This window comes from Cryptotermes secundus, unplaced genomic scaffold (genome assembly GCF_002891405.2).
Source record: "Cryptotermes secundus unplaced genomic scaffold, Csec_1.0 scaffold1278, whole genome shotgun sequence".
NCBI classification, from domain to species: Eukaryota; Metazoa; Arthropoda; class Insecta; order Blattodea; family Kalotermitidae; genus Cryptotermes; species Cryptotermes secundus.
Window position 1 is genome coordinate 166426 of NW_019727419.1, and position 15148 is coordinate 181573.

Sequence of the window (15148 nt, forward strand, 5' to 3'; positions counted from 1 at the left end):
TTTTATGGAACCCGAAGGTTCAGTGCTCTGTTCACAAGAGCCTTCCACTGGTCCATATCCTGAGCCAGATCAAATCCAATCCATACCATCCCATCCTCTCTCTCTAACATCCATTTTAATATTGTCCACCCACCTACGTCTTGGTCTTCCCAGTGGTCTCTTTCATTGTGGCTTTCCCACCAATTTCCTATATGCATTCAGTCCTCTGTATATGAACCTCATGAACTTCATTTGATACTGGGTCATATTCACAGTCTCACTTATGTCTTCATACCAAATGACTGCATAGAATGCCAACACCTTCTTTTATCAGTATTTCCAACAGGCTGCAATATATTTTTAATTTTTCAAGAATGTCAGCCATAAATGTATGAGGAAACAAGTTCGAAAGGTGCGAATTTATCATGAAAGTTGTGGTTATCAGCCGCCGCCATCAATTAAATTTAATTTACATTCAGTTTTAAATCTTTATAAAAATTTTATGACTTAGAATTTTTAAATCATTTATTCATACACACAAATCGTGAAGTTTCCTTTAGTATCTGGTCACACATGACAGAATTTTATGGGATTTCAATGATATTTACTCCGTATAATCAAATAAATTAGGTACTCAAAGAGTTATCTCGCCTCTTGTTTTAACATAAAATGTACGTACATCGACAAAATTAACTCTACAAATTATGTTACATGTGTCTTTCCTCAAATCTCCCGTTGAATTTCTAATAGGACACCCTGTAACAGTCACGTTAAGCTATACACCCGTAACAAAGGAACAATATTGCAGACCGATCATATCAGAAGACAGGGCTGAATGATGTGAGGTTTAAGGTTCTCACTGTGGTCATTATGAAAATCACTGCCATCTGGGATGTAACTGCGGTAACGATCTGTCAGGTTACACGGTATAACATCACAGACGACAGTGATCTCAAGGACAATACAATATTGTGACATGTAGACCCATTGCTATGCAACGACAGAGAAATAAGCAAATATACAACAGCCGTTAATAAGTAACAGCTCCGCTAACAGACACGAACGCAACAAATCTACGGCATTAGTTGGATACAAAAATAATGGAAGCGGTATTTTCTACGCGGTCCGTACCGATATGTTACAAGCAGGACAAGTCTATAGATTTTTCTTATTGCTAGTGGGGTGGGACTAAGTCCCTTGTACTGCGGCCACTTCTGGCCTAGTGTACCAGCCCCAGATGATAGGTGAGGGTGATTGTAGAGCAACTGATGAAATGAAGAGTGGCAGGGGAAACCGAAGGACTCGGAGAAAACCTGCCCCAGCACCACTTTGTCCACCACAAATCCCACTTGACCAGACCCGGGATCGAACCCGGGCCACCGCGGTGGGAAGCCAGCGACTAACCGCTTGAGCTATGTCGCGGCCCAAATCTATAGATAAACCCATGGAAAGAAGAACTGTGTAAAGGCGGGGTCGAATACCTCCACCGTAGCCCTGCGAGTCGTAGGAGGCGACGAAAATGGAACTTTCGAATCTGAGACAGTAAAATATGATCACGAGACCTGTGGGACTCGGACACGAAAATGACTGTGCTGACGATGGCACACAGAAATTATAAATGACAGACCTGACCTATGGTCAGAGAGAACGCCCCACATCAACATAACTGTAACAGTCTGACAGTAATAACAATCTGGTCTTAAGCCCCAGAAGGGTGCGTTTTTTCAAGACAAACTGGCCGACTGACCGTCGGTGTAGCATAGGGCTTATATAATCACGTCTTCTATTCAGAAAATATATTACAAAAGAACTATGACTGCAAGGGTTCCGCTGCAAAAAAGAAATCTTTGGTAGTGGGTCTCAAGGGGCCTGTCCCCAAGACAAACTGATTGTCAGTAAACTGCATCTTTAAAGAGATTTTACATATCACTTAAGGAGTTATTTGTTATATCTCCAGGTTCTACAGTGGCTTGTTGCTTTATAACATTCCCTCTTAAGTAGGTCCGAAGATTATACGTAATTCGAAAAAAGTTAAAGCATGGAATCTTATGAGTCAAAAGGCCTTGGAAATAAGACGATAACCAAAAATACTTGTAATTCAAGTAGCGCATTCAAGATTTTCCGAAAAAAATATATCCAACATGAAGCATATGTCCAAGTCCAAGTCCAAGTGACATTGCGACTGACGGTCAGTCAGTCAGTAAATCTTGGTGTCGAGTCCCATCTGGGGCTCATAACAGATATTTATTACGGTTTGGCATTTACGGTCTTGTTTTTGTGGGGCGCTCTCTCTGACGAGAGGACGGGTCTGTCTTTTGCATATGCTGTTGGCCCTTGCCAGCACGGTCTTTCTCGGGCCCTAGTCCCTTGAAACTCGAGACCATATATAACTGTCTCAGATTTGAGACTTCCCTTTTCGTCGCCTCCTACGACTCGCAGGGTCACGGTGGAGGTATTCGACCCCTGTGGTTCTGACTGTGACCATTTATAACTCCTCGGCACGGACCACAGAAAACAGCCAAGAATATATGTCTACTGATCCATTACCTATCAATGGATGCCCTATTGTCGAGTGAGTTTGTGTTGTGGGAATTTTTTACCTACTCTTTGCCTCCTAATGGGCATACATGTCACAACATGTATGCCGAAAAGAAGGGGACTACCTATGGCTGACAGGTGTTGTAATTAAATTATAATTATTACACCAAACTCTTCCCATTGTGGCGCAGCTGGATATTCATGCAAAATATTTACTCTAATTATTTTGGCAACGATCTCTCTAATGGAATAAGAGTGGCCTTGTTTGACTTGAATGCTTCACTTATACAAGTGCCTTAATTAGGGTATTTTAATACACAGTCAACTATGGTTATCTAATTACTCAGTTGCGTATTTGCTTATTGATATATTTATCCTACAAATTAGAACTAATGATGTTTATATACTTGAAGAAAAGACGTACAGGCGATATTGTTCATAAGAACAAATGGGATACTGTTTTACAGCTGACATATTTGTCGTCAAGGAAAGCTAAGTAGAGGCTTTTACATAAACGTAACAAGAAACTGAACCGCGCTATAAATACCTGAAGCCCAAAGGGACCAAGATATTTCTCTTCGAAACACTGCCAGGTTCACAGGTAAGTTGTCTCATATATTCATTTATTCTAATGTGTTTGCTCTGAAATGTTACGTTACTATATTCAATACATAAGTTAAATATTCGAATTCGTTGGAAGGACAACCCCATATCTAAGGCAAGTCAGACTTACGCTTTCTAAGATACAGAAACTTCTATACCACCCGGGGCTGCAAAAGACGTCAGTCACCTCTAGACCACTCACTCACTCATGGAGCTGAGCCACTCTTGAGAAGCTGCCAGTTGTGCAGCCACTCAAGAACTTCCCAGTTTTTATGAGACCCGATGGTTCATTACCGTGTTCACAAGAGCCATCCAACGGTCCCTAACCTCAGCCAGATCAATTCAATCCATATTATCCAAACTTATACCTCTGTGATACATTTTAATATTGTCCACCCACCTACGCCTTGGTCTTCCCAGTGGTCTCTTTTCTTCCGGCTTTCCCGCATATATAATATATATGCATTTCTCCTCTACCCATTCGTGCTACATGTATTGCCCACCTCACTCTCCTTGACTTCGTCATTTTAATTATACTTTGAGATGAGTACAAGTTATGAAGCTCTTCATTATGCAGTTTTCTCCAACCTCTGTCACTTCATACCTCTTCGGTCCAAATATTCTCCTCAACACCCTGTTCTCAAATATCCTCAGTGTATGTTTCTCCCTTAATGTCAGAGACCAAGTTTCACACCCATACAAAACCACAGGAAAAATTATAGTTTTGTATATTCTAATGTTTAGGCTTTTAGACAGCATACGAGAAGAAAAAAGGCTCTGAACTGAATGGTAGCAATCATTACCCTAGTCCATTAAATCAGCATATTTTTCTAAACGTATTAGCACTTTCAATTTCACATTCAGCACAAATTAATTAATGAATTGTTTCAATATATTCACTACCATTCGTAACACAGGCGAGAACTGTGTAAATGCTGCCACGACTCTTCGAACAGGAATTCTTCTATACTAGATAAAATTACCAATTCCATGGAGGAGAGTGATTCTTGAAAAGCTGGTAGTCGCTCAGTCATGAAATTCCCCGCCACATATAGAACCGAAATTTCATTACCTTGTTCACAACAGCCCGTCACTGATCCCTGAGTAGAATCCAGTCAACACCGGCACAACCTAGTTCTCAAAGATTCATTTTAATATTGTCAACTACTCTACCATATTCTTCCGCAGTGGTCTTCTATCAATCAAATAAGAAATATGAACTTTTCAAAACAATGCATTCTTAACTAAAGTACATGCTGAATAAGCATTAATTTCTTATTTCATTTTTTTATAGAGACAGTCTATATTTTCAGGGCAGTTCATTGACACTTTCAGTGTAGTTATTCTGTTACAGGACAACGCCACAATGAGAGCAGTCAGTGTTTGCCTGATCCTATTTCTTGTGACGGCTCATATGTCCGTCGCCAAGATCCTCACTAAGTGCCAACTCCTGCAGGAGCTGAAGAAGCACAACGTTGCAAAAAACGATTTAGCAACATGTGAGTTAATCAGCTAAGGGCGATTAAGAGATTTATTTCAAGGGATATGTAGATATGCTTCTAGGTGTGATGTCCTTAATATTTTGCTTTCACTCAAAGCACTCCAAGAAATATTAAGGCAACTCGCAGACACCTGAAAATTTTAAAATTATAGTTGAGACGTAAAGATAATCGTAATTGATTATATTCAACGTACACATGTTACAAAACACAGATGGTACAAACATACCACATAGCCTGCCGACAAAAAAAAAAAAACTTCTTCTTCTGAAGTAAAATTCGCTGGGAAAGCAGATATCACAAATTACGTCATTTCCCTCTCTATTTGATGAGCGTTTTATGCGAATATCATTCACGGTATCCGAGCGGTCTGAGGCATGTACAGTATTCGCTAGCACGGAAGCCGGAATCGTGGGTTGCAATCTCAAACAAGACATATGTTTGGTATATGTATGTGTTTATTCTGTGCTTGTATTGATCTTTGTGAACTCCTTCGACTTGGGATTTGTATTGCTTGTGGCTCTCGGCACTCCCTTATTGCATTAAGGACATATCAGCGACAAACTTTTATCCACACTACAGCAACTACAACTGCTCAGGTCTAGATGGATTTGTTACACTAAGAATGTGTGCTACATTTATCAATTCACTCTGGGACAGAACACGGGGCTCTGGGAGCGGATCATTTGAACAAACACAGTGTTCGACCGCATCAATCATCACATCTATCCCGGATGAAAGAGACAAAAAATATCTCAGAAACATTTGATATTAACTCCATATTTACACGACTTCATTACAAATACTTTGATTGAGGTTAGCTCTTTCTAAGGGATGCAACAGAGTAGTTGTCTCCCCCTGTGATTGAGGTTAGATTTTTCTAAGGAAATCAATAGGGTGGGTGTCTCCTCCCAGTGACTGAGGTTAGCTATTTCTAAGGAACGCAACAGAGTATAGGTGTCTCCCCAGTGACTGACGTTAGCTTTTTTCTGCGGGACCGATAATGCAGGTGTCTCTCCCTGGTGATTGTCGTTGGCTATTTCTAAGAGACCAACAGAGTAAGTTCTTCCCCCAGTGATTGACGTCAGCTCTTTCTTAGGAACCAAAGAGAGTACGTGCCTCCCCCAGTGATTGGGGTTAGCTCTTTTTAAGGAACCAAAGAGAGTAGGTGTCTCCCCCAGTGACTGAGGTTAGCTATTTCTGAGGAACCAAAGAGAGTAGGTGCCTCCCCCAGTGACTGAGATTAGCTCTTTCTACGGGACCCAACAGAGTAAGTGTTTTCCCCTTCCCCTCGCCTGAGGACTGAAACAGATCCAGTTCTCAAAACGTTGCGTCTTATATTTTCTAGAATACCTAACGGTGGAGAGAGCCCCAAAACCCAGTAATTCTGACATTTATCTTTCCATATCTCTTTCACAGGGGTGTGTATAGCTCAGCATGAGAGCTCTCTGAATACGGCAGCTAAGGGCGGACCCAACACGGACAGAAGTTATGACAATGGGATATTCCAGGTAAGCAAGCCTGTTACTCTACGAATATAGAGCTGAATATACGTACGTACTGTGATTGGAGAAAATGTGTACAGAGAAGAAATATTTCTTTACGAGCTAACAACCATCCTGACAGATAACGAAACACGTGGCTTTTATGCAAACCGAATAATCATTACCGTGTTCACATGATTCCGCCACTGACGTTTATCCTGAGCCACATTAATCCAATCCGCATTCTCATACGCTCTTTCTCTCTCGTTTTCTAATACTTGGTCTATGTCTATGTGTCATATTATGTTTGACCTTTTCTTTTCTCCGGAAAGTAACGAGGATTCTCACTTTCAGATCAACGACAGATACTGGTGCAGAGAAAACGGCGTAGGCGGAAGTTGCAACATTAATTGTGCAGGTGAGTGCAGATGTACCTCTCAATATATTGTAACATTTGTTCAAATATTACTGGCGCGTACAGTCAACCCTGGAGGCCAACTGAAATAGATACATAGTCTTCACAGTGCTTAATTAAGCACCCGCGCAGAATGCGATTGGAGGAATGGAGGACACATTCGATACGACAAATTTCTTAGAAATTTGCCAATGTTTGGAAATATACAGCAGCTCTCGTCTTGCTAGCTTGACTTCTGTTCAGCAGCACTGGACGGAGGCAGAAATTTCATCTGAAACGTCGGTAAACTTCTACAACACTAAACGGAGTCACATCCTAGATTATAACATTCTTCTATATACATAAACTTAGTACAATGTACCGTATTGTTCTTTCTCGCATGCTTTACTTATCTAGGTGAAATAACAGAAGAGATAAACGGTTCTTTAGGAAATTCTTTCTAGACAGAAAAAAAAATATTGCTTTGAGAAGTGTAGTAGGTCTACAGGAAGCCTACAGGAAATGGTATCTCACGCTTTGCGATTGACAAGCTCAATTCGAAAAATTACTCTGAAAGCCAAAATGGCAAGTGACACAAGTGGTTTCAAGTGTGTGTTCCAGACATTTAAATATGTGACACTGCACGGAAAATTATATTCTGTAATATTTCCCATAAAAAACAAACAATCTCCGTAGTTTATATTCCGCAAGTGAACTATACCGACCGAGCGACCACGGCTTGTAGGCGAAGGTAGTGCCAAATTTAGCGGATAGAGGGCGTCAAGTCGTCAGCTTCACCGGATCCCCACGGCCGTTAATTTAGTATTTCTAGACCGGAACCCCTAGTTCCTTGAAATAGTTCCTCAATTATCCTCACGAGGCTGAGCGGACCCCGTTCCAGATCCACTACTTCTCAGAAAATCTGGTAGCGCCGGGAATCGAACCCAGAACCTGAGGATCTGTAGCCATGAACTCTGACCACTACACCACAGAGGCGCTAATCTTTGCTATAAACTGTGAATGTTTAAAAACATTTATAATAACTGTGAAAAGCAAAATTTATAAACGGCAAGAAAGAAATACCATTCCTACTACTAACTTTGTTCGAGATACCCTGTAGAAGACAAGGTTAATAATTGCCTACTTGTAATATGGCAGTCAAATTTGTGATTTTCTAAGTTTGTGACAATGGTCCATTCATTATATCAATATTACTTTGGAACTGAGGCTGATCTGACACACAGGGACCTTCTGGCACTTGTTTCTATTCATGTTTTCTGATGGCTGGCTGTCATTATACTGACAAAACAATATTTAAAAGAAATTCTAAACCGTCACTTATAGATTAGTGATATCCAGTAATCTAAAAAAAAGAGCTATAATCACTTCCGGAAACATAGTGAATGTTACCTCATACAAGAGCAGTGCCCAGCAGAACTCTAGTATTAATCTCTGGCCTACGTTTTCTTGCCAAAAATAAATGCGGCAATTATACTTTATTAAAAGTTAAATGCCGAAATCAATCGAATACCTTCAATAGTTAATTTAAAAATCATATTTCTTCAAACGACAACTGACATCCATCATTTTTCTTCCAGATCTCAGAAAGAGCAACCTGGCCAATGATATCAAATGCGCATTGAAAATCAGGAAGTCTCAAGGATTTAAGGCTTGGATCACTTACTCGAAATATTGCACCAAGGCTTCCTTGCCCAGATGTTGAACTGGCCTCCGCAATCCACTGGCTTAATCAGAATTTAAGGAAAACCAATCAGGCCAAATAACAATGGAAAATGACCGCAATGCATTAACTTCTATACACACAGCTCATCAGCGTTTATTCTAAATTAATTTTGGAAGAGAATGTGTTTCATGTTCACCAAGTGTTCCTTGTGTGACATATCATTAAAATGTATAGAAGTTCTTAAACAGGGACATTCTTAATATTTAAATCGTCTAACAACCTCTCATTTTTCTTCCCTGTTTAATAAAATAACAGACCTCTAAGGAAATGCAATAAAATTGTTCACATATAATTTGGGCAGAAAAAAAATTCTATTGTATTTTCAAAATAAAAGAGAGAAACACGTAGCATATATATCACTAAATGTTGGAATGTAATATTTTGTGTTTCTTCACAGTTCCTTCCCCATTGCGAATTTAAGTGTGTTGTTTAAAAAATTTAAGTCAATAACATTAAATATATTTTTAACAATAAGCTGTAACATACCATTTAAAATATACCAAATAAAGTTTTGTTTCTTTGCAACTACTGTGTAAGATATATTATTTATATGAGATGCGGTAACACCAATACAAGCAACAGTATTCGTGCAACTTACATTTTCGTAAGATTAACGGAAAAATATAAACATTTACATAATGATAAAGTTAAATAGAGGAAGTGCCTCAGTTTCTTAATAAGGATTCAGTAGTTCCGAAATTGATTACCAAAAATCCCATCTATTTTGCGGATTGGTTTGATACATCCATACATCAATGTCTCCGAGTTCGTTTCCCTATGACGTCACTTATCAGCAAGATAAACCCCCACAGAGCACCACTTGAGGGTCAGGTTTGGTAGGGTGAAATGAGGAAAGTTTCTGCTGGCTTTCATCCTAACAGTAAACCTTGATTTCTTTTCCCGCAGGATCCATAATAATATTTATCTGTCCCACTCCTCACACTGTGTCTTGAGGCTACATCTCACTGGTGGGAAAGCGAATATCTAATTTTCTTTCTTCTTTGAGAGCCTACACACCACATTTGGACAAAATTTTCACTTCTTGCAGGCACAAACCCATTGCTGAAATGTTAACTGTATTAAACATATCACGAAGGACATGAGTTACTCGTCGTGTACAAATGTTTACAACGACGTTTCAGAATTTAATGACCTGTTTCCCTCTGGGTTAGGGTTTATTTAACAATTCTGTCTGCATAAAAGGTCTTTAATTCGTCCGAAACATTTTTTAGAGTACGTCACAGTTTCCATAGTCAATTGTCATGTCTTATGAGCGTAATCTTTGGTATGAAGATCATTTCTCAAATAATATGATGAATATAGTATCTAGAAATTTTGTGACCATAACATAAAGGCTTACATCATCATCTGATGATGAGAGATCATTAGAGCTGTTTAGACACATTATGTCGTCGAATGGTAGGTCAACGTTAGTGAGAAATTAATTTCAAAGATGTGGAAGTAACATTGGTGTCCTTGTTGATGTATCACTCCGTAATTGCACGGAGAACTTGAAATAAACCACAAATACCCCAGTGAGAACACTGGATATTCTACCTGAGAACTGAACCTCTCACCTTCCAATACACGCGTTAAGCTTGAAACAATCAGCTCATTAACTTAATGTAAACCTCAAAACTGAACAGACAGGATAGTCGGTACCCCTTCCGGGATTCGAACGGGGTCATTTCCAAAACACAAAACCGCTATCTGTGAGCGAATTTCTAGATTCTATGGGAACCCTCAACGTCTCATAATCCTATGGGCCTCCATGGCCTGTTACAAGTAGCTTTACATTACAAATCGTATTATATGTCTTTCCTCCCATCTGCTCTAGCATTTCTAATAGGACGCCTTGTACTAGTATCAGTCACGTTAGGCTATACAGACATAGCAAAGAAACAGGAGTGCAGACAGGATCAGTTGAGAAGACAGGGCTGGATGATGAGAGGTTCAAGGTTCTCACTTTGGCAACTATGAGAATCACTGTCATCTGGAAAGTAACGGCGGTAACGATCTGTCAGGTTACACGGTATCACATCACAGACGACGGTGATCTCAAGGACAATACAATATTGTGACATGTAGACCCATTGCTAGGCAACCACAGCGAAATAAGCAAGTATACAACCGCCGCTACTAAGTAACCGTCTCGGCCCAAAGACACGAACGCAACAATTCCACGGCATTAACTGCATTCAAAAATAGTTGGAAGTGGAAATTTCTACGCGGTCAGCACCGAGACAAGTCTAGAGGTAAACCCAGGGGAAAACTTCCTGGTGAAGACGGGATCGAATACCTCCACCATATTTTTGCGAGTCGTAGGAGGCCACAAAAAGAAAGTCTCGAATGCGAGAAAGTGCAATGTGGTTACAAGTCCCAAGGGCCTCGGTCCCGAGAGTGACTGCGATGGAGAGGATCAGCGGCAACTAAAACGAGACTCGTCCACTAGTCAGACAAAGCGCCCCACATCAAAAAATCCGCAACTGTCTCACAGTAATAAAAATCTCGTCGTAAGCCCCAGGTGGGTGCTTTATTAAGAGACAGACTGGCCGAATGACCGTCGGTCGTAACATAAGACTCAAGACTTAGATAGACCCGTCTTCTAGTCACAGAAGATGTTACATAAAAACGATGACCGCAAGGGTTCATTTGCAAGAAAGTAATCGATGGTGGTGGGTCTCAAGGGGCTGTCGTCAAGGCGAACGGATTGGGAAATGATTGGCAGTAAACCGCTGTCGTAAAGAAATCTGTCTCTGACTTAATCAGCCAGTCAGTCAGTTAGAAAGTCAGTCAGTCAGTCACATAGTTAGTCAGTCAGTCTAGAACTGCTGCAGCTAAGGACGGGTACAATTCGGGAACCCAGAGGAAGCGGAACGTCTGATGTTGGAAGCCGTTACCAGGAGACTAGTGAAGACACAGCAGGCTGAGAAGACTTAGGTGTGTGCTCTAGTGAAGTGTAAAGTGTGTGAGTTAGTGAGTTACTTGTAGTCACTGAGATGTAAGGGTTCAATATATTCAATTATAAATCCAACCCCCGTCATAGTCATTCTAAAATCTTCACAATATGTTACTGCTATTGCTACATTTCTCAAACTGTCGTTAAATGCATACAAACGCATCTGAAACGAACATATAATGGCGTATACAGCTTCAGGCCGCAGTACGTAGCTGCAACATAATTTATCACTCCTTATTCAACACAATTTTTTCATTTTAAAATGAGACATGTACTTTATCATCATCCTGTCTGTATCTTGGTTTCAGTTCATACCTAATGACTTTAAGTCAATTGACGGGTTTTCATTGAACATATTACAGATGTCATGCCACAATGGGCTACCAACATTTGTTTCCTTTTTATTTCCTGTCATTAAGAAATGAAACATGGCGCCTATGCAAAATTGTCAGGCAGGACTGACATTAGTAGCGTTAATATATATACCCCTCAAATCTGTTACGGTAACAGATATTGCTAAAGAAAGCAATTTCAATCAAAACAGTGGTGTTACGCAATGTAAGATTAAAACATGGCGTCTGCGCGAATTCTTAATTTTACTGATATGTGAAATCGTTACGCAGAAATTATAAGCAGATCTGTAGATTTCTTATCAACGGTAATTTTACGTAAATAATTATAATTTGGCGACACAGCGAACAGTCAGAAAATCGTTCAAACATTCAGACATGATACGTGCCTCATTTAACGTAAGAGAAATCTGTATTTGTGTCTAGGTTCTTTAGATCAGAATTGTTGAAAAATCGTATAAAACATTGTCATTCTCTACATATTAATTGGTCATGAAATGGTTTTGAAGTTTAAAATATCATTGACAGTTCTTTGGCAAAAATTGTAGTAGAACTGATAAATGTAAGAATCCACTTCCTCTGGATATCGATACAAAGCACGTAAACAGGTTGATCTGTCCACTTACATATAAAATGGACATTTCGACATTTCCTTGTTACATGAAAGAACATAGAATTTTCTTATGACCTTCATGAGCACAGAGGAAATGTCTAATCCATGGTCTACATTCTCAGTGAGAATCCCCTGTTGCCATTCCAGTTATGTTTGTTTTTATGAATAAATCTATTTAAAGTAAGAACCACATATACACAATGTAGGGCTGAAAGTATGTCCCTTTAACGTGAGGGTTTACGAGTTCATAAGGGATTGGCAGCAAGCGTCTAGTGTGACAAATAGGGTATTCCAAAAAACGGCGTCCCAGATAGCAGTTAACTTTCTTGACACAAACTGGTTACAGGGGAGGTTCAAATGAATGTAAGAATCTTACAGGCTACAGAATATGTTCTAATCTTCCTCTTCTTTATAAATGCAAGCATGAATATTTCGCAATCTTTAAAGAGACATTACATATTACTTAAGGAGTTATTTGCTAAATTTCAGGTGCTACATTGTTATTTAACTCCTCCAATGTATGTGGCGTGTTGCTCTATACAATTCCCTTTAAGTAGCTCCAAAGATGAAAACGCGTAAAAATTTAAAACATGGAATCTTAGGAATCAAATATCCTTGGAAATAATCAAGCATACTCGTAATTCAAGAAGAGCATTCAAGAATTTCGGAGAAAATATATCCAACATGAAGCATTTGTTCTGACTGTGTCCAATGATATCTCCTCGACCCACACCCCACAGAAAACACCGTCTTCTTTTGCCAAGAAAGCATATTTACTTCTCCGTTACCTTTCAATGGATGTCCTCATAATGACGCTTCAGTTTGTGTTGTGGGAATGTTTTTAGCGACTCGTTACCTACTAATGGGCATACATATGACAACATGTATGTCGAAATGAGGGATTTTCCATTTAACGACACTAACTACGGTTGACAGTTGTTGTCATTAAATTATAATTATTATACAAAACACAATCCATCTTGGCGCAGCTGGATATTCATGCAAATTCTTTTCTCTAAGGACTTTGGCAACGATTTCTCTAATGGAATAAGCGTGGCCTTGTCTTGTGAAATGAACCATTTATAGAACTGAAACAATTAGGTTATTTATTTATGCATAGTCAAATTGGTTATCTACTTACTCACTTAAATGTTTTCCTACTGATATACCTATCCTAAAAAATTAGAACAAATGATGTTTACATACTTGAAGAAAAGAGGGGCATGCGATATTGTTCATGCATAAAAAAAAGTGGGATACTCTTTTGACATAAACGTAACAAAAATCTGAACCGCGCTATAAATACCTGAAGCCGAAAGGGACCAAGATATTTCTCTTCGAAACACTGCCAGGTTCACAGGTAAGTTGACACATATATTTATTTGCTCTAATGTGTTCGTTTTGAAAAGTTTCGTTACCATAATCAATGTGAGTATGTGTATGAGTACGAGGGGTGAGCTATAAAAACCAACCTTTCCACCGCTACCGTCAATGATCTATTGTGCTTCCTCCTTGGATTAACACTTTATTAATCCTACACTTCGAATGATATGTAGGACTTCATTTATCGCGTGTCATAAAAGTCACTTGCTTCCACGAAGGACTGACTCAGGTCGCGATTTCTTAGGTAAGCTTAAGCCTCACAATTACATAAGATGTGTGTGGCTGATTCATCTTCTTGTAGGTACCTTTCACAAGTTGGGCCGCTTGTCAGTACCAGTTTGAAAAGGTGATCTTTTAGATGGCAGTGTCCAGTAAGTAATCCTTCCACCCATCTGAGTTGATCTCTGTTTAATTTTAACAGGTCAGTTGTTCTTCTATGTGTATAATATAAACTCTGTCATAAACGCAACACTTTATTGTAGTTCTTGCCCCCTTCTTTCACACTACATGTTTCGGCCGTAATCGGCCATCATCAGGTGTATTTCACCTCACGTAGCTGTCACACTGCATTAAAAATTATCATTTGAATTCCAGATTTCCAATTGTTCATTTTCTGTCGTCAATCGGCACCCGATATTCTAAACCTCCTCTTGTCGATTTTGTCAATTGTGTTTTATGAATATTCACAAGTCGATTGCTTTAAAATTTTAAATTCTCATTTAGTTTTAATATTTAAAATTTAAATTTAGATTTAAAAAACCGAAAGCACAGAGATACCTGCTCTATGCTTATATGTGCTACATTGGTTACCTCTTGCTTTCAACACAACTCGCGTGTTATTTTGTGCACGTTCTCTGTGTGCGTGTCACGGCTTTTCTTTAATACGTTTGCATTACGAGCAATACTAGGTACTGCGGCCACTACTTTACCATTTTAACAGTACAACATGATAGATGATGATGATGACTGTGGAGTAAATATGGAATGAAGATGGGCAATATAAACCCAAATACTCTGAGAAAACCTGCCCCAGTACCACTTTGTCCACCATAAATCTCACATGAGCAGATCGGGGCTCGAACCCGGATCGCAGCAGTGGGAACTCAGCGACTAACCTCTTGAGATAAGGCGCTGCCTCCACGCGTTCTAAGTAATGAACTATCTTCGCTCGTTGGAACACTGGGATAGTGAGTTCGAATCCAACTCGAGACGTGTACGAGTATGTCTATGTGCGTTTATTCTCTTTGTGTTGTTCTGCGTGTAGTTAGCGACCTTGAGACTCGTTAAAACTGAAAGGGCGGCTAAAGTTCACAAGGGCTATATAGATAGATAGATAGATAGATAGATAGATTTTTACTTTATAGTTTATTTAACAAAACTTATTTAACAATAACTTAAATTTTTACAACAAAATATGTAAATGAAAGAAGATAAAATAAAATAAAGTAACATATATTTAAAATTAGTACTACATTTTATATGCAGTTGATGTGTACAGCAGTATTTAGATCTCATTGTTGAGTATAATTCGTCCCTCTTGAATTCTTCTTAGTATGTTTTCGGTAGCCAGTAGCTGTCGAACGTCTCGAAGCCATCTTGCCA

The 15148-nt window shown here is 39.3% G+C and overlaps 2 protein-coding genes across 3 annotated transcripts in view; both read left to right on the top strand.

The window, feature by feature from the left end:
* The first annotated feature begins 3010 nt into the window (after positions 1–3010).
* Positions 3011–8766, top strand: LOC111864790 (lysozyme 1B-like). Of its 2 annotated transcripts, none has more exons than XM_023852299.1 (5): positions 3011–3118; positions 4461–4619; positions 6039–6130; positions 6458–6521; positions 8096–8766. In XM_023852299.1, the coding sequence occupies exons 2-5, from the start codon at positions 4487–4489 to the stop codon at positions 8218–8220; spliced, it is 414 nt and encodes a 137-aa protein (XP_023708067.1). In that variant the 5' UTR covers positions 3011–3118; positions 4461–4486; the 3' UTR covers positions 8221–8766. The 2 variants fall into 2 exon arrangements, with proteins under 2 accessions (XP_023708067.1, XP_023708068.1); XM_023852300.1 differs by having other exon boundaries at positions 3013–3118; positions 4475–4619.
* A 4708-nt stretch (positions 8767–13474) lies between these two features.
* Positions 13475–15148, top strand: part of LOC111864794 (lysozyme C-like) — a 48243-nt gene continuing 46569 nt past the window's right edge. Inside the window, exon 1 of the mRNA XM_023852306.2 lies at positions 13475–13523. The gene's annotated coding sequence lies outside the window, so the exon portion shown is untranslated. The remainder of the gene's footprint in view (positions 13524–15148) is intronic.